The sequence below is a fragment of the Triticum aestivum genome, chromosome 3A, assembly GCF_018294505.1.
Source record: "Triticum aestivum cultivar Chinese Spring chromosome 3A, IWGSC CS RefSeq v2.1, whole genome shotgun sequence".
In the NCBI taxonomy this organism is placed as follows: Eukaryota; Viridiplantae; Streptophyta; class Magnoliopsida; order Poales; family Poaceae; genus Triticum; species Triticum aestivum.
In genome coordinates, this window is record NC_057800.1 from 63,449,593 (window position 1) to 63,467,838 (window position 18,246).

An 18,246-nucleotide genomic window follows, 5' to 3' on the forward strand; every position below is an offset into this window, starting at 1 on the left:
CCATAGTTTTATTCTATGAACTTTGTCAGACATAGTCATGCTTGACTTTTGGAAAACAAACACAGGCGGTGCATTCTGGAACGACCGGAGTATTATTTATGAATGAAACGGGACGGGAATAGATTGAACTGCTTGCTGTTAAATTTGTTTTTGTATTATCATTTTCGTGGAAGCGGGCACATGCACAAAAACTTCAAAAGCAAACAGTGCTACCAGGAACAAACACGGTATGGATACAATGTGAATGCGGATTCATCGGGACTACAACGTCTTTCGACGATTTTCAAGGCCCGTGACCAGCCTCTTAAACGAGCTACACTGACGTGGGGATGTTTGGCCACTACAACGAGGATGGGGTGGGGCGGCCTTGTGGGCGGTGGCGTGTGGACTGGATGATTGTGTATGGCACGTTATTGTCGTGTCAAAGGACGACGTGCTCGTGTGCCTGGCTGTTCGATTAGGAACGGTGACGCATGAAAGGGGATCAGATAATTATTATTGTTCTGGTTGTTGGGCCATACCATGGGCTGCATTGCATGCTCGACTATGCCATGCAGGAACAATGATAAACACCGAAAGCTTCGTATTAACGAAGCAGAAATGTCGTTTTCGTGGTTGCCCCGTTGAAAAGGGTCATTTGCTTCTTCTTTTTTTGCTTGTGTTACGCGATGTATTGCTTCTGTATCCCCTCTGCGAATAAGGTCATATAACTTTGCAAGAAGGCCACCGCCATCATAGCAAATTCTTTCTCGATTAGTACCATCCGCAATGGTGCGCCGCTTTGTGCCTCCCCCGCCACGCCAACGCCAACGCTCACCTCCACATGGCTTTCTCGTTTTTCTTGTTTCGTCTCTCTTTCTGTTGTTCCGCCCCTACTTTGATCGATGCCATGGGTGGCGTGAGCAGCACCCACACCTTGACCAACCTATCTTTCAAGTCCCGAAAAAACTATTAGTCGACACTGTAAATGTCGTTGTTGCTGCTGTGTTGCAACCTCATTGCCTTTGCCTCCTCTTATCGTTGCTAACCCCGGTCATCGTCATCGTCATCCATCCCCACCAATCCGATCCGCCTCCCCTCTTCTCCTTCACCCGTGCTTATATCACACCCGGAGCCCATCATCTACACATCCATGCGTTAGGTTATTCATTTTGCGAAAAATATATAAACATTTATAAACACCATGACTGCTCAAAGTTGAATGAATTGGAAAAAAAAACTCACTTTTGCACCACCTAATACTACTAAAGAGAACATAAACATAAACTAATCACCAAAGCAATTTCAATGAGTTGAGTCCAGCAGGGGGCAAATGATGATCGACCAAACGCCAACTATCACAAAATCCCTCTCATTCACACACGTGGCCACCCGCACCTACTGCGTACTACTACTACTACTAATCAAACACGTCCCTGGAGCAAATCGCCAGCCACCCCCTGCGGTGTCTGATATTCACGCTCAGGTCCCTGGCCAGCGCCCACCACCAAACCCGGAACCACCGGGCGGAAATGTCACGTTTTTATATAAAAGCCCCTGTCTCCGTCTCCGGTTAGCAGGAGAGAGAGAGGGAGAGGACGGGTGGAGGCCAAGAACGCAGCACGATTGCACAGCACCAGCTGCCGACCGACCGCGGGCGGAGCTGACCCCCCGACCCGATCAGATCCCTCGCCGCTCGCCCCCTCAGATCTCCCCGCGCGCGCCCCTCCCAGATCCAGCTCCGAGCGCTTGGATTTCTGAAGAGGTTGGTGGTGCTGCCGCCCGGTTGCTTTGACCGGCCGGCGGGAAGCCCGTCCCTTGCCGCGGCTGCTCGATCGGAATGTGATCTTCTTCCTGTTGCGCAGGTCCTGCCGGCGGCGTGGTTCGGTGGGAAGCTCGTCGGCTGCTGCTTCTTGCTTCCCGCGCTCTGTAGCCAAGGCGGCCGGCGGAGATGGGGCTGGCGGGGGAGAAGTTCCAGCTGGGGACGGTGGGGGCGCTCAGCCTCTCCGTCGTCTCCTCGGTCTCCATTGTCATCTGCAACAAGGCGCTCATGAGCGCCCTCGGCTTCATCTTCGGTATGAGATCCAATCTCGCCTCTCGCTCTCCAGATGTGCCCCGCTCCTTGTCCTCGCTGGCGCTTCGCCTCCCTGGATGCCTGCGCTCCATGCTTCGCCCGCGTAGTGCTCGTAGACGTGCGATGTCCAGATTCGGTTAGGGTCGTGGGCAGTGGCCAGTGGCCAGTGGAAATCTTGGGCCTGTGAGAATTTTGTCTACTGCGAACTGCAAAATCAGTTACCTTTTTTTGTCTCGATGAGGGGAATCGCCGTCGGTGGAGTTCCTCGAGCATCCGTGGGTTGGCACATCATGACTAGAACAAAATAAATTTGTCCTGTGCTCAACTTGAATGAATTACAGCTACTGATGCTTAGGGTGACTTGCTGGAATGAATATGTCTAGGAGAAGGGAGCTAGAGTGAGCTTACATCCTGCCAAACAATATGTTGAGAAGAAAAGAGTAGTGGTTCATCTAAACATATTAGTAAAACAAAAAGCAGGTAGGTTACCCCGAAGTTTTACTCAACCTTGTTCTTTATTGTGCAGCCACCACGTTGACAAGCTGGCATCTCCTGGTGACATTCTGTTCGCTTCATGTGGCATTATGCATGAAGCTCTTTGAGCACAAACCTTTTGACGCAAGGACCGTCATGGGGTTCGGAGTGCTCAACGGCATCTCGATTGGGCTTCTCAATCTGAGTCTGGGTTTCAACTCTGTTGGTTTCTATCAGGTAAGCGTTGTTCCTTGCTTCCACTGTGCCAGAACTTTTCAAGATTTCATAGTCGATTCAGTTCCTTATCTAGAATGGCAATAGTTGCTTTGGATGGGACGTTGGGTGTGCATAAAATTAGTGTGACTTTAACGCATGCAGTAGTGTCCCTACTATATTCGCATGGCAAACGACATCTTAGGAGAAGGGTTTCAGTTAAGTTATTACATGTCGCGTGAGTGCGTTGTCCGACCTTACACTGCAACAAGCTCATGCTAAAAATGCTCTTTATTTCCAGATGACAAAGGTGGCCATTATTCCCTGCACTGTTATATTGGAGACTCTTTTCTTCAGGAAGAAGTTCAGGTTGCTATTTTGATACACCATGTCCACTGTTATATTGGAGTACTAATTATCATCTGACTGATTTTCTATCTTTACTGTGCAGTCGTTACATCCAGCTGTCCCTTAGTGTGCTCCTTTTTGGTGTTGGAGTTGCAACTGTGACTGATCTGCAGCTCAATGCTATGGGATCTGTGCTGTCTCTACTGGCCATCGTCACAACCTGTATTGCTCAAATTGTATCCTTTCGACAATAGTTGTTTTCTTCTACCGTAAAACTTTCTGTGCTTGCCAAATCATCTGCATATATTAAATGTTGCATGTAACTAGCTGCACATCATGTAGTTTGTCAGTATTAGCTAATGAAATAATGAATAGAAGTGACTCCCTACAGCTACTTTGTTTTCTTGACAGCCACTTTGTTTCTACTTTCCTTCTGAACTTACAATAGGTACTGTAGATTTTCTATCCTACTCGGAATATACCTCTTGGTTACAATGCTGAAAAAACTTCACGATTGAGTATTATGTTTGCTTTATGGTGTGCGATTTGAGTCCTTAACCAGCCATCAGATGACCAATACAATTCAAAAGAAGTTCAAAGTATCTTCAACTCAGCTGCTGTACCAATCATGCCCATACCAAGCATTGACCCTGTTCATTGTTGGTCCATTCCTCGATGGATTTCTGACTAACAAAAATGTCTTTGCTTTTGCATACACACCTCAAGTTCTGGTAAGTATTGAACTAGGCTGTGAAAGCTTACCTTGATTTTTGACACGGCTTCATGTGATTCATAGTTTGTTCTTATCATTTCTGCAGTTCTTCATCGTGCTGTCGTGTCTGATATCAGTCTCGGTGAACTTCAGCACTTTCCTTGTGATTGGGAAGACATCTCCCGTAACTTACCAAGTCCTTGGCCATCTAAAGACATGCTTGGTTCTTGCCTTCGGCTATGTCTTGCTGCACGATCCGTTTAGCTGGAGAAATATACTTGGAATCCTGATTGCAGTGGTTGGGATGGGACTATATTCATACTTCTGCACCCGTGAAGCTCCAAAGCCCACTGAAGCCTCTCCACAAGTCACTCAGGTACATTCCCTGGGTATTTTCATTGTGCTTTGAGCTCTTGCTATTTTCTGTATTTTGGAATCCTGATCTGCTGAGCGACGTGATTAAGGAGTAAGCATAATTCACCTAGCATGAGTTTCACTGGGTAGTCCACTTTATAAGCCCTATCAATTATTTTTGATGTGCTTCATATGTAGCTGGATGGTGGTTCTCAGCCCCTCTTACCTCGGTTACTGCTACAATTTTCTTGTTATTTACCTCGCATGTCATCTGCATGGCAGGTGAAGGAAGGCGAATCAGACCCTTTGATCGCAGACTCCTTGAACGCCGCCGAGAATGGAGCTGCTGCAACCACCGACGAGCCTCTGAAGGTCCCCATGTGGAGCTCCAAGTACGCGCGGGCATGAACGCTGCTGCTCCGACCTCTGAAGGTGCCCATGTGGAGCTCCAAGCGCTCGCGGGCATGAACGCCGCTTCGGACCTTGGTTCATGGTATTATATACATAATTATTCAGTTTAGTAGGCAGATAGTAGGGCTGGAAGGAAGCCAGGCCAGCCCTGAGTGTAATGAACGTTCCTTTTTCCATTTTTGGGCCTTTTTTCTTTCCCCCCCTTTTTTTGCTTCTGTTTTGGCTTACGATGCCTGTGGTGCTGTTGTAAAAGTGAATCTCACCCCAAATGACTCCAAATGGCAGATCTACCTTTGTTGAAGCTAAGATACAAAATTTCAATTGCTGGGAAGGGGATCTCTTGTAGTATTATTTTTCGCATGTTCAGCTTCGGATCCGCGGTTGTAACTTTGGTCGCAAGACATAAATATCAACACGTAGTTTACATTCTTTTTTTGTACAAGTGTTCAGTGAATGGTCTGTGGTGATCTTTTGAGCTTTCAGTTTGTGATATAAGATGCATTTCTCTCTCTCTCTTGGGTCCCATATGCCAGTTGCTGAAGACAAGACTTCTTTAGGCTAGTCATTGTTGAAGAAATGTTTTTTTTTTGAACAACAAAAGGCGCACGAAGCGCCAAACTTTCCATTCAGCTCAGCTCAATAGCATCGTACAACATGAATTACAAAGCCCTCAAACTCGAAATTAGAGTTAGAGAGGAGAGAAACTACAGGGCAAGCCATGTTCCTGTGAGCCGAAGCAAAACAACATATGTCAGGTTCTACATTTGATGTAAGAACCTGATGAGCGACGTTGTGAGCAATTCCATTAATTTCCCTGGAAATATGGAACACTCTAGGTTGAAGGTCTGAAGAGTAGCAGAAGAAATCAGCTAAAACTTTTCTGATAGTCCAAGGGGTAGCAGTTTCAGTAATCTTTCTACTAGCCGCAAATGAAGCCAAAGAGAGATAGTCTGTGAGGAAGGTCGGCTGGCTGATGTTGAGGCATTTAGCTACTTTTGCAGCCAAGAGAAGAGCAAACGCTTCAGCCTGCAGAGGAGTACTTGTAATTGAGGTGGAAGCTTGAATCTGCACGCTGACTTCCTTCTGATCGTGCGGCAAAGAAATGTAGATACCAACTCCAGTGGCTGTTGTTCCCTGCAATAAACCTGGAATTTTTTTGCACTTAAAAGATGCATCAGTATATACTTTCGGTCCCGTGATAAGAAGATCTAATTTAAGCGTTTGTCCCTGCAAGGGAAGTTGATTAATATGGGTTAAGATACAACTGGAGTTTTGAGGCTGATGGTGTGAAGAACTGTTAAGCAGATCACAGAAATCATTAGATAGAGAAGTAGCAGCAATATTAACTTGGTGAGGGGTAGCTTTCTTTCTATTAAAAAGATAATCATTCCTCGCTTTCCAAAGACACCACATAAAATTTAGAATGTTGACAACAGAAGCATGCGGATGGTTCATATTAAGTAAAGCAAGAATAATACTGTGGATATTGGTATAGATCTGAACTAAAGCATCTGTTCTGATGAACCAAGGATGAGAAAACCAAGCAGCTCTAGCGAAGTCACAAAGAAAAAACATGTGAACCTCATCCTCTTGCTGACCACATCTGCAACAATATTGAGAAATATGTACGGAAAAGCGCCCAACCCTCAAACCTGTGGGAAGAGCTTTCCGAAGGAGTCTCCAAGCGAAAGTTTGAACTCTGGGGATCATCAACTTTTGCTTCCAAATCAACTTGAGAAGATTTTTCATCTGCAAAGAAACTTGGGAAGGAGTATTTCTTGGATTGGCATGAATATCCTGCAAACACAATTTATAAGTGGATTTGGAAGAACAAGTACCATTAGAGTTAGATCCCAACATAATATATCCGGGCAATCTTGGTGAATAATGTCAGTTTGAACGATAACAGAGGCTAGAGGCTGTTGAAAGAGAGAGTTAATGAGGTCATTGTTCCAGACTTTCTGACCCGGTATCCAAAGGTCCTTAACAAGAGAAGGATATATGTATCCTGAAGGCTGAATAATAAGATTGTCATGAACAGAAGCCCAAAGGGAACACCAAGGGGTACTTCAAAGAGAGATATTCCCTTGCGTGAGTTGGTAAAAAGAGTGATCTTTCAGTTTAGGCAACATTTTTAAAATGGATGACCAGAAAGCAAATTTTGGAGTAGTAGAAATAGCAATCCAAATAGAGGCATCATGGAAGTATTTAGATTTGAGCACAAGATGAAGGTGGGAGGAAGGGTCTTTAGCAAGCCTCCAAGCAGCTGCAAGAAGTAAGCCCTCATTAATTGCTTGCAAGTTCCTAATGTCAAGACCACCTTCCTGTTTGGAATTGCAAATGTCCTTCCAAGCCCTAAGACAAAGGCTCTTGTTAGAATTATTCTCTCTGATTCCTGTCCACCAAAAGTTCCTTATAATAGCAGTGAGTTTGGCTATAAACTTTTTGGTAAACAAAATATTAGACATGTAGTACACAGGAATAGCAGAGAACACAAACCTAATGAGCTCAAGCCTAGCAGCATGAGAGAGCATATTAGCTTTGTAAGCAGGCAATTTATTCAGAAATTTATCAATAACAAAGTTGTAAGCAGCAGTTCTATTTTTAGCAGGAAGAATAAGCGGATGACCAAGGTGGGTGAAATTGTTATCCATGATAGAAACATGAAAAACTTGCTTAATCTCTTGAATAGTGGTTTGACTAACATGAGTACTAAAAAGAATAGCAGATTTGGCCCAATTTGGTGTTTGACCTGAAATATAACAAAAGTGATGGATGAGTTGAAGAAATGTCATGCCATCTTTTGTATCAAATTGATACGCACAAACTTTGCGAGCCAATTTTGTTCGATCATGATGCCTGACATAAAATAATAAAATTGATTATGCTTCTTATCCTGCGATAATAGATGGTGGGAAGCTTTCTTTCTCATTATCTAAAACAAAACAAATATGTTCTTTTCAAGAGAATCCAAGACAAATGTTAACTATGCTACTGACATCTTGTTTCTTTTCTCTCACAAAACCGAAACGTAAGTTTTTTTGAGGGGTAACAAAAATGTTAGTGTTTTTTTTTTGAGGGGGTAACCGAAATGTTAGTTTTTTTTAGGGGGTAACAGAAATGTTAGTAGTAAAAAGAACTTGTACATGAACCAGATGGGCCTCTGGGCCTTGTTGGCATGTTGCATTTCCTCCATTTCGCTCGCAGTCCTGATGCAGGCACATCACTTGTACCACGGCAAAATTGGGCCTGGGTCGGCCCAGTACACGCACCCAGCCCACAGAAAATGGCGGGAACGGAGGGAGAAACGGCGGGAAGCACCGCCGCCAGTGGCGCGAAACCCTGACAACTTATAACCCCTCCCGCCTCCCTCCCCGCCGCACCACCTCCCCGCCATTGCTCCTAGTCTCCCGGTCTCCCAACTCCCCAAGAAGAGCGAGCGAGATCCACCGCCGGAGAAAGGCAGAGAGGATGGTGGGCCCGCAGTACGACCTCGTCGGCAACCCCCTGGGCGCGGTGCGCGCCACCTTCGAGAGGGCGGCGGCGGCGGAGTCCGGGGGCCGCGACCCGGTGGCGGCGTTCCGGTCCAAGGACTGGGGCGCCAGCGAGGTGTTCCGCTCCTTCCTCTTCGAGCAGGGCGGCCTCGACAAGGTATCGACCCCTCGTCGTCTCTGTTCTTGGCTTTATTTCCCTGTCGTGTGCACGAGATTAGGTTATCCACTCGCGATCTGGTTGGCGTCTGCCAGTTTCCCATGTATCAGGCTATCATGTTACAGATTAATCGGCCTCATCCTAGATAAATAAATCATCAAAATTTGATAATCTTATGTACACAGTCCGTGCTCCGCACTGTAAAAAGGGGGTAATGATTGGTATCAAAATGAATAGAAGGAGTAGAAGAATGCTCGAGAGCAAATGCGTTTGCGGATTTATGGTGGGGGAAAGGGATTTATTTTTGTATGTATTAGTAGACCCTACTGCACTGTTAGCAGATTTCAAAATTGTCTTTCACCAGGTGAAATGGGATTTCTTACACTGTGTGTTGCCCTTTCCAGGTTCCATTGTTGGATGCATCGAATCTCGGATTGATCAAACCCAACACCCTCGTCCGGTTCCGGGGGATGGTTCAGGACATGCTCGGGAACGAGTTCTATGCCGGGGCTTTCAAGGTACCCACATGACTCTGCTGACATTCTGCCGTCAAGCTTTGGCTACTGCTTCTTTTGCATGCCTGTATAAAACATTGTTTGTGAAGGATGGGTCTACCTGGAGGACGAACAAGTTCACAGATTTCTCACCGTTCGCGATGCCGCACCCGTGTGACTCGCATCTCTGGGAGCGCCATCTCTTCCATTGTGTGCCTGTATGTTACTACTTCCCTGCGCACTTGTTTTCATTTTATCAATTTTAGAGTTCATTGTGTGATTGGCTGGTGGAATCCATCTTGACTGTGTGATTGGCTTCTTTCAGGTGCCTGGGCAGAATTCGTGGACACTGGACTCTTCCCCTGGGCCTGACTTGCGCCAAATGGCAAACTGCTTGTCACCTGAACAAAGGGAGAAAAGGAAGAGGGATGGAGATGATGATGCCATGGATGTAAGCTCTTGTCATGTTGTTACAGTAATGCATTCTATTAACAATTTCTGTGTCCAGTAACTACCATTGGCACTAATGCATTGCTTGCTACAGGTTTTGGAAAATGGAAATGGCGAGAGTTCTTCATGCAGCAAGAAACCAGTAAGAACCGAACTTAGTTTTCTACAAGCAACTTCATGCTTGAGCTTTGTTATTTCCCCATATGATAATTTACCGTGTATCTGTTTCTGGTTTGAAGTTCATCTAGCATTTGATAGCCTAAATTACTTGTCCGGATATAGATTAGCATAATCATAAAATAGAATAAGGAACCATATCAATTGAATAGTAACATGTTTTAGTTAATTATGCTCCATTTCATGCTAATCTGAAGTCATATAGAATGAAGGGTTTGGTTATCTGACATAAAGTGCATTTGTTTTTCTCAGAAGGAAGATGACGTCCAGATCCCATCTAGTTCAGCAGAAATGCCAGCAAGTGAAAACGTGCCACAGATGAATGGGAATGATCATCATATTCCTGGAAGCTCCTTTTCATGTCTAGTGAAGGTGGGGCACCTGAACTTTTTTGTATGAAATGTACATTAGCTAATTTATTTGCCGTGCTTCCTGTTCTCGCAAGTCCTATTGCTTACAGACTTTCATGCACTGCAGATCTATGATATGCCTGAAAGTCAAGTGAAACTAAACGATGTTGCTGAGTTCATAGGGGTATACACATTTGACCCAGAACTTGCTGCTCCCAATGATAATTCGGATGATATAATGTTTGATCTCATAGAAGATGTAACAGCTCAGTTGCCTCCCAGCAAGGTATGCCTATTATAGGGTGCATAGTGCTTGATTTCATGCGTGACACAGAAACTTGAATTTCTATGCATATTTTAATATTTGCCCTGACCTCTAAAACTGTTTGCATAGGTGCCCCGTCTTCACTGTTTGGTGTGGCGAAAGTTATCATCTGTTGATTTTCTAGCAAAGTGTCCTGCTGTTGAGGTGAATTTATAACTTTGAACTCAGAAATGGACTTGCTGGTTTTACCATGTAATTCATTTCCTCGTGCTAATATACACATCTCTTGACCATTGCTTTATTGACATATTTTTGTTTTGATTATGCAGCCTTCACCAAGTCTCCTAAAAGGCATCCGGCAATCTTTGGTCTCACATCTCACTCTGGTATTAGGGAAAGATGACCTGGCAGCTAACTGTTTACTGCTGCATCTTCTATCCAGAGTATGTCTTATCGCACATTGCTTTCTTTTCATGCTTTTTGCCAGATATTTTGTATGTTGGTTTAATGATTTCATTGCCTTTTCAATATCTCTACAGCTACGAACTAGGGTGGATGTGGTCACTGTTGGCAGGCTCTCCTTGAATTTCACTGGATTTAACAGAGAAAGTGTTTCCATTTTTGGAAAACAGCTAAATGCTTTGATCCAGGGACTAATGCCGTATTCACAAGCTATTCCTCTGTCAATTGAGTATCTCAACACAGCCACACTTCAACCTAGAAAGGACAACAAGTCAGGAAGGTAAGTCCTGTTCAGTTTCCCTTTGTTTGTCCAATCAAATTCCATAAGTATGTTAATAACTCCTTGCCTTTATTGGGAGCTAACCTATAAACTGCTCTTCATAAAATTTGGTGTAGGTTGGTTACAGGAGTTCTGCAGCTACCTCAAGGCTCTCACTTGACATTTGATGAAACTCTCTTGCAATCTGGATCTTTGGCATCTAAAGGTGTTGAGAATACGGTGCTGCTTAAGAACTTGATGGAGTCACAGATGGTAATAATTCTCTCTGAATTTGTCTTTAAGACATCATACATATAAGAATGTATTGCATTATATTTCTTTAAGATTCTATGCTCATCCCATTAGAGTGGTGTGTAAGTCTTTTGTCAGCATACATGTCAGTATCAACCATTTTAGGTCAGTGACTACATGATCCAAAAGTGAATGAAAATTTGAATCAAAATTCACAAGCACTTAGGTGTAACCAACTGTGCACATCTAAAGTTAATTAGTGATGGCATGATACTTCAAGCATGAACCTCCAAATTATCATTGCTGGGTAATTTTTCATTTACAATTTTTGTCTGTTGTACTTACAGGTTGAGTATGATTTTGAGTACTACAAGCTGGAGATGGCGACCGATGTGCAGCTACTTACTCTTTCTGAGGGAAAATCAAACATCCTGCCTTCAGACTTGGTAGTGCCTTTTCGTCCATCCACTGTTTCTGCGGTGAATGCAACTTCTGAGGAGCTTGAGAGCTGGAGGTGGTACTTGGCCACAGTGAGGTCTCTCCCTCAGTCTTCTGAACCTGAGATTTACCAGGTAACTATCCCTCACTCCACTTATTTAGCAGATTCAGAATTTCAGATTATGTTTAAACATGTACTGAGTTTGCTCAATGTTTGCATCTTAACTGTAGACGATCCAAGATGAAATGGTCAGTGCCATGCGCAACGACAGGAGCTTGGGTTGCACTGAACTTAGCAGGTAATCTTGGGCGTCTAACATGTTGCGTTTGCGATAACATGGTAGTTTATGAACCTCCATCCGACTAACTTTTTTTGCGCTGATGTGCAGATGGCTGACAATGGCTCAGATAACAGCCTCAAGCTTTGGTGAGAAGAGCCTTTCCCTGGAGCACTGGCAGATGGTGAAGGAGCTTGAGAGGCTCAGAAAGGAGAGGATGCAATGAGAAGACAGTGTCATAAGCACATGGATGTGTGAAACTCTAGTTGTAGTAATGGCTTGCTGTGATGTGTATATTTCCTTCTACTAGGGTCTAAATCATCAAGACTTGGATCTGCACCATTGTTTGTGATCCTTCCTGTGAGTGTCATTTGACAACTCAATTATCAAGTTAAGCCTGTGTTTTTGTGAAATGTTCTCTGGTAGCTACATTCTGTCTGGCCTTGAATGGACAACTAAATCTAACATTCGGTAGTTACTCCCAACTCTGGAGAATTAAGGGCAGCTGGTGCTATTCTGCCCTTGAATGGATTATTAAATCTAACACTTTCAGTTTCTTCAGTTCACTTCTAACTCTGGAGAATTTAATGTGAATTGAAATGTGTATTTCTGGAACCAAGTATGTTAACAACCCAATCTCATCAATCTTTTCATATCAAAATCCAGGATTACCTTCCCAATAAAAATTGCTTCACTTGCTAATGCCAAAGCAAGACATGAACACTGAATAATAGTACCATCATGACTGGATATATAGCCAGTAGATACAATGTGATGTAACTTTTCACAATTGCGCAGTATGCTGCTCTGAGACGATTATGTGCTGAGCAAATGAATGATAGTACAGCTGCTGGCTTGTTGCATAAACTTCAGAGAGCAGAGCTCAAATTGTACAAACCCTCGCACAACCAAGTTTCATAGCTTGGCAGTGCTTGAGCAAAATACAGGAGGAACATTTACAGGCTTCTTTGCCCCTGTATGATTCCTACATATTTGTTCTTCACAAAGCGGCGGAGAGAGGAATGGTTGCTTGCATGCCTGTTTTACAGGCATGTGTCGCAAAGCAGATGTCCGTCGTCTCAAGGAACTCCTGGGTCTTCAGCAGAATCAGTGGGATGTAGTCAAGGACAAGCCTCTTGCACTGAGAGATAAAAAGAAAAGCAGATTCGTGAGCAGAACAAAACTAGATACCGTTTTTTTAACAAGAAACTAGATACCTTGCAAAGCGTCAAAAACGCCAAAAGGTTTATGCGTACCATTCAGTTGTTACAAAGTTAGCCAATTACACAAATAGTTAGCAACATCTAAAGTTCTAATGATCCTGAACTGGTATATACTGTATATTACTGGAGCTGGTGTATTGGAGAAAAGCACTGTAGTATTGAACAGCTAACTTTCAGAAGCATTAGAACAGGTCAGGGTTTCCCAGTTATTTCTGTTGTACAAAAGACCATGAGAACTAGGTGATCCTGTGATATGCTATCATTTAACTGCAGGCAGATTCGTCTGTGTTCCGGTAACTACGACTGTTTCCGAACTTAACTCACCTGCGGTTCATAGTTCTTCGCCTTGCTGCATGTTTTGAAAAGAAGCCCGACTATCTCCAGCTGCAAAAAATCGCGACACCCACAAAAACACATTAGCCATGTGCAAAGTAGAAGCCAACCATTGCACAAAAGATCGATGACGGCGATTGAGAACATGACAGTTACCTTGGTGTTGGGATCCTTAAGCATCATAAGAACTTCAACAAGAACATGATGGCATAGACCACAGGCATCCCCTCGTGTGGACGACAGAGTCGCCGCCCCCTTTGGGCACAGGTGCGCCGACTCACAGAGCTCTTCAGGTTTAACCACAGAAACCTCCAAGAAGAAAGCGGGAATGTAGTAGTCGACCAGCGTGATGCACTGCGAGAAGATGAAAGCCAATCAGTTTACTGAGATTACAATTATGCTATGCATGGCAGGCATTGCCATTTAGCCATACCTGCTGTCTTAGAGGACCCAGGCTTGCACACGTGTGGTGGAGGACACTGAGAATCTCGGTTTGGGTTTCGTTTTGTCGCAGGTAGACCAGAGCTTCGGTTGAGTATTGCTCACATAGTACACATAGCTTTCCGTTTGCCGAAGTTAATCCTGACCCTCTGCTTGCAGGAGGGAAGTTTTCCTGGGCTGAAATGGATACAGCAAAGCAGTTTGATCATAACTCATAAGCTCAGCACTCAACGCTGTGGAACTTGAGTTTTTACAAGGAGAGGGGTGTTTAGCTGAAGATGTGGTCAGCATAATTTGTCACAGCAGGATCACAGTTATCTTTATGAGTAGCTATAAGTGAGAGTTCAGACTTACAGGATTAGTAAATGGAAGCAGAATTTACATGCCCTAATTGTGACTACTTCCAGCTAAATATATCTAACAGGCAGCAAGTAAAGCAATTCTTAGTTTCTTACAATACAGGCATCAGCAACATGATTCATACTATTATGTGTCTTTGCAACTTAGATCAAAGCAGAAAAGTAGATGCAGGATTATTTATGGACAGTCTTCTGGTAAGTAGATGTAGGATTATTTAAGGACAGTCTTCTGGTCAAAAATAAAAGGACAGTCTTCTGGTAAGTAGATGCAGGATCATTTATGGACAGTCTTCTGGTCAAAAATAAAAAGACAGTCTTCTGGTAAGTAGATGCAGGATTATTTATGGAAAGTCTTCTGGTAAGTAGATAAAGGATTATTTAAGGACAGTCTTCTGGTCAGTAGATGCAGGATTATTTAGGGACAGTCTTCTGGTCAAAAATAAAAAGACAGTCGTCTGGTCAAAAATTAAGTTGCAGTCTTATCATAAGGCGAACACTCAAAAACAGGTGGAACTTCAATTTTTGCAAGTAGAGGGTTGTTTAGCTGAAGATGTGGTGAGCATAATTTATCACATCTGGATCTGAGTTTTCTTTATGAGAAGAGAAACCATAAGTGATAATTCGGACTTTCAGAATCAGTGAATGGAAGCAGAATAACATGCCATAATTGTGACTACTGCTAAACTAAAGATATCTGATAAGCAGCAAGTACGCAATTCATAGTTTGTACAACACAGGCATCAACAACACAATTCATACTTGTATGTGTCTGTGCAACCCAGATGAAGTAGAAAAATAGACGCAGAATTATTTCTGGAATCAGCACAAAACCAAATTGAAAGATAGTACTCCATTAGTATTTTGGTCAAAAATTAAGTGGCAGTTCTTCATACATACAGTATATTATACAGTAGCAAGCATCACATGTTTCAGATGGTTTTCTAGCAAGTATTTTCCAGAAAAGTGGATTGGTGGCACACAACTGCTGCATTCGGTCGACCTACCTAACATTATCAGCATGGATACCATTGAGACATGAACAGAAACTCCTGCATATCAAACAAGAACAACCAATACGAGCATTCAATCTTGCAATGAATCCACAGCTTACTCAGTATGCAGGCATATCGATCTGCGCTCCTCATATATGCATCTCTGCTCTCTGCGAGCGCGGCCGAAAAGGCCAGCACGAGTAGCACAAACGCAAGCCTCCTCGACGTCCTCGTCGAGCTCGCCACCGCCATGCCTGCTCACAAGTTTGCCGGACAGTTAATTTGGGGACCCAGAGCACAAAACAGGGAGATGTCCCAACAGCTATGAAGGTGTGCATCAGAATTCAGAAGGCTAGAATGCACGGAAAATCCCTCTTGCTAACCCCAATTCCTAGAAAGTCAATGAGCACCAGATTCAGCAAGACTCGTTCTTGTGGCACCGCCAGAACAATCTTCCGTCCCCACGCCAGAACAAGGCCCGACGAGATCCAAAAACGTGCAGCGGATGCTGCTCGAATCGAGCGTCGCTCGGTAGATGCAGGATGAACATGGGGGGTCCAACCCAACCGGGCAGGGCGGAGCAAATCAGCTAGTAGTAGATATTCTCTCAGGGGAATCGCGGAGCAGCTCACCTGGTTGACTCGCTCTGCGGCCGCTCCCCTCTGCGGCTGATTTGCTCTTGGAACGGGGGAGGGCAGCTCGGGGAGTAAAAGCTCCAAGAGGTTAGCTCAGGCCCTGACTCCCGAGGATGGATGGATGGAAGCGGCGAAGAAGAAGACAACCTTTTCTTATACAAGGTAAGCGGTAAAAAGACTGAACTGAACTGAACTGAACTGAACTGTGTGACCCGTGTGAAGTGCACCCACGGTTCATTAATCATCTGTCATAGCTTTTTTTGGAACTTTGCATATAAAGTGAGATTACATAAATTTTGAAATACATTCATATTATGTATTTAATATTTTTATGACATAACTATTAGTAAAAGAAAATCTTATCCCGAAGAATGGATATTAATGCAAATATAGCAGTTGCAGCCTAATTAAAATAATATTTCGTTAAAATTTAATGGTGTTATACGCTTTAATGTCGAAAAAGACATTTAGCAGGGTAAATTCGCTCGATTTCTTTGTACTTCACATACACGTCAAACTGTTTCATCAATGGATCTTAAAGTTTGGTTGATATTAATTTAACTTTATCTTAACCAGTTTTTTTTCTGTTTTTTAATTAGACTTCTACTGTTTGTCTTTCTTTAAAACAACTATTTTGTCAGGAGCATCTTTTCTATGTATTTTTAAAATAATAATAAAGTTAAAATTTCTAGTAAATTAAGTTATGTATGCTAATGATTGGTTTTGGTTCATAAATATGACATATACATATGTCTTTCAAAAGATAAGATATTTACGACATCTTAGATTAATTATTAGGAAAATGTATAGTACGCATTCGCTTTTAATTGTCACACCTAACAAATCCTGTCTAGTACACCACATCTTGAATGGAGATGTATGAGTCAACCATTCCTTTGTCCGAGCACTTAAATGTGTATGAGATTAAAGTCCAAATCATAAGCCAGCCAATTATTTGTATGTGATATTAATTTGATATGTAATTTTTGTACGTGATATTGAGAAAATCTTTAAGTTAATCAAAAGAACCATGCAGATTATTTTCTAGATCTTACGCCGTTTTGGGCCAATTTGAAATTTGGACACTACAATCTCGTTCCCACTGTGATTAGCTGAAATTAAATACTTTTATTAAACACCATCTTCAGATATGTTCTCGTCTTTTTTTAATATCAGTACAGACACAAGCGCTCATATACATATGCATACACTCACCCCTATGAAAGCGTACACGCATACCCTATTCCTATGAGCACATCTGAAATAAATCCAGAAATAAATGCGAGCACCTGGATTTGAACCCTAATGGGCTGGGGATACCACAGTCCCTCTAATCATCCAACCACATGTTGGCTCGTCTCTACTCATAAAGGGGGACTTAGAGCATCTCTAGCGGACCCTTGATACGTCTCCAACATATCTATAATTTTTGATTGTTCCATGTTAGAGCAACTCTAGCAGATCCGCCAAAACCACGACCCGCATAAGTGTTTTACGGGCTGAGGAAAACGGATTATAAGGGTCGATTTTAGTTGCGGCCGAACAGAACCCGTAAAAAAGAATATTATCTAAATATATCATCTTCTTCCTCACGCCCTTCCCATCTCGACCTTCGTCCTCTCGGCCTGTGTGCGTCCTGCCTCCGCGACCATCTCCTCATGCTCGCCAGGGAGCGTGACCGGGCCGGGGCCAACAACAGTGCCGACTGCAGCAGCAGACAGCCGCAACACGCGGGCGGAGGCCAAGGCCGCCGGGGTAGCGCGGGCGGCGGCCGAACTCCTCCATTCGCTAGCTACACGCGCATCCATTGAGTTGCTAGCTAGCTGATCCATTCGAATTGATTCGGCTGGCTAGCTAGCTAGCGAGCTCCTCGTCGAGAGAACTGCAGGCCGGCGTGGCAGACGGCCGGCGGGCTCGGCGGACTACCGACAGGCGCGGCGGACGGGGCGGACGGCGGGCGGGCGCGGGAGTAAGGGCCGGCGTTGCGGCCGGGCGTGCACCGGCGGCCGGGACGGGCGGACGGGAGCAAGCCATGAAGTTTCTGCTGGTAGTTGGACTCCCGCCAACGGTCTTTCACGTATACAGGTCATCCTCGGGTCATCTCCGAAATCCTTATTTTCACGGGTTTGGCCGGGATGTTTGCGGTGCCCCTTAAATTTTTTTACGGGTTGGGTGGTTTACAGGTTCTATTCTGGTCGTTTTTTTGCCTAAAATTGTAAACTGGCAGTTATTTTGCAGTTTCGTGCATTTTGCGGGGCCTGCTAGAGTTGCTTTTATTATATTATCCATCTAGAATATTTTATATGCATCTATGTGGTATTTTATATGATTTTTGGGACTAACCTATTAACCTAGAGCCCAGTGACAGTTTCTGTTTTTTCCTTGTTTTTGAGTTTTACAGAAAAGGAATACCAAAGGGAGTCCAATTGACGTGCCCATTTTTGATGATTTTTATGGACCAAAAGAAGCCCCCGAAGTAAAAGAGTTGGGTCAGAAGAGTCCCGGGCCGTCCACGAGGGTGGGGCGCGCCCTACCCCCCCGGGCGCCCCCTATCTCATGGATGACTCGGGGACCCCCTGACTTGTTCCCGACGTAAAAAATTCCTATAAATACAGAAACCTC

At 43.9% G+C, this 18,246-nt stretch overlaps 3 protein-coding genes across 3 annotated transcripts; 2 read left to right on the forward strand and 1 right to left on the reverse strand.

Annotated features, from left to right (window-relative positions):
- The first annotated feature begins 1,525 nt into the window (after nucleotides 1-1,525).
- LOC123060304 (UDP-xylose transporter 3) lies at nucleotides 1,526-5,004 on the forward strand. The gene is made up of 8 exons (XM_044482961.1): nucleotides 1,526-1,744; nucleotides 1,845-2,054; nucleotides 2,580-2,764; nucleotides 3,042-3,109; nucleotides 3,192-3,324; nucleotides 3,658-3,819; nucleotides 3,907-4,176; nucleotides 4,437-5,004. The coding sequence occupies exons 2-8, from the start codon at nucleotides 1,931-1,933 to the stop codon at nucleotides 4,560-4,562; spliced, it is 1,068 nt and encodes a 355-aa protein (XP_044338896.1). The 5' UTR covers nucleotides 1,526-1,744; nucleotides 1,845-1,930; the 3' UTR covers nucleotides 4,563-5,004.
- A 2,936-nt stretch (nucleotides 5,005-7,940) lies between these two features.
- On the forward strand, nucleotides 7,941-12,054 carry LOC123060303 (mini-chromosome maintenance complex-binding protein). Its single transcript, XM_044482960.1, has 14 exons — nucleotides 7,941-8,216; nucleotides 8,621-8,734; nucleotides 8,821-8,928; nucleotides 9,036-9,161; nucleotides 9,255-9,302; nucleotides 9,590-9,709; nucleotides 9,815-9,973; nucleotides 10,082-10,156; nucleotides 10,282-10,395; nucleotides 10,492-10,694; nucleotides 10,811-10,946; nucleotides 11,273-11,497; nucleotides 11,595-11,662; nucleotides 11,753-12,054. The coding sequence occupies exons 1-14, from the start codon at nucleotides 8,037-8,039 to the stop codon at nucleotides 11,865-11,867; spliced, it is 1,791 nt and encodes a 596-aa protein (XP_044338895.1). The 5' UTR covers nucleotides 7,941-8,036; the 3' UTR covers nucleotides 11,868-12,054.
- A 304-nt stretch (nucleotides 12,055-12,358) lies between these two features.
- Nucleotides 12,359-15,832, reverse strand: LOC123060305 (proactivator polypeptide-like 1). The gene is made up of 6 exons (XM_044482963.1): nucleotides 15,622-15,832; nucleotides 15,109-15,243; nucleotides 13,631-13,815; nucleotides 13,354-13,551; nucleotides 13,189-13,248; nucleotides 12,359-12,782 (listed from the first exon to the last, which is right to left on the reverse strand). The coding sequence occupies exons 2-6, from the start codon at nucleotides 15,239-15,241 to the stop codon at nucleotides 12,642-12,644; spliced, it is 717 nt and encodes a 238-aa protein (XP_044338898.1). The 5' UTR covers nucleotides 15,242-15,243; nucleotides 15,622-15,832; the 3' UTR covers nucleotides 12,359-12,641.
- Between the last annotated feature and the right edge of the window lie 2,414 nt (nucleotides 15,833-18,246).

Coding starts and splice junctions, on each gene's coding strand:
- LOC123060304 (XM_044482961.1), top strand. CDS start 1,931: ATGGGGCTGGCGGGGGAGAAGTTCCAGCTGGGGACGGTGGGGGCGCTC. Junction 2,765..3,041: donor ACTCTGTTGGTTTCTATCAG/GTAAGCGTTGTT, acceptor CTTTATTTCCAG/ATGACAAAGGTGGCCATTAT. Junction 3,110..3,191: donor TTCTTCAGGAAGAAGTTCAG/GTTGCTATTTTG, acceptor TTTACTGTGCAG/TCGTTACATCCAGCTGTCCC.
- LOC123060303 (XM_044482960.1), top strand. CDS start 8,037: ATGGTGGGCCCGCAGTACGACCTCGTCGGCAACCCCCTGGGCGCGGTG. Junction 8,217..8,620: donor AGCAGGGCGGCCTCGACAAG/GTATCGACCCCT, acceptor TGCCCTTTCCAG/GTTCCATTGTTGGATGCATC. Junction 10,157..10,281: donor CAAAGTGTCCTGCTGTTGAG/GTGAATTTATAA, acceptor TTGATTATGCAG/CCTTCACCAAGTCTCCTAAA.
- LOC123060305 (XM_044482963.1), bottom strand. CDS start 15,241: ATGGCGGTGGCGAGCTCGACGAGGACGTCGAGGAGGCTTGCGTTTGTG. Junction 13,249..13,353: donor TTAAGGATCCCAACACCAAG/GTAACTGTCATG, acceptor GATTTTTTGCAG/CTGGAGATAGTCGGGCTTCT. Junction 12,783..13,188: donor CGAAGAACTATGAACCGCAG/GTGAGTTAAGTT, acceptor TTTATCTCTCAG/TGCAAGAGGCTTGTCCTTGA.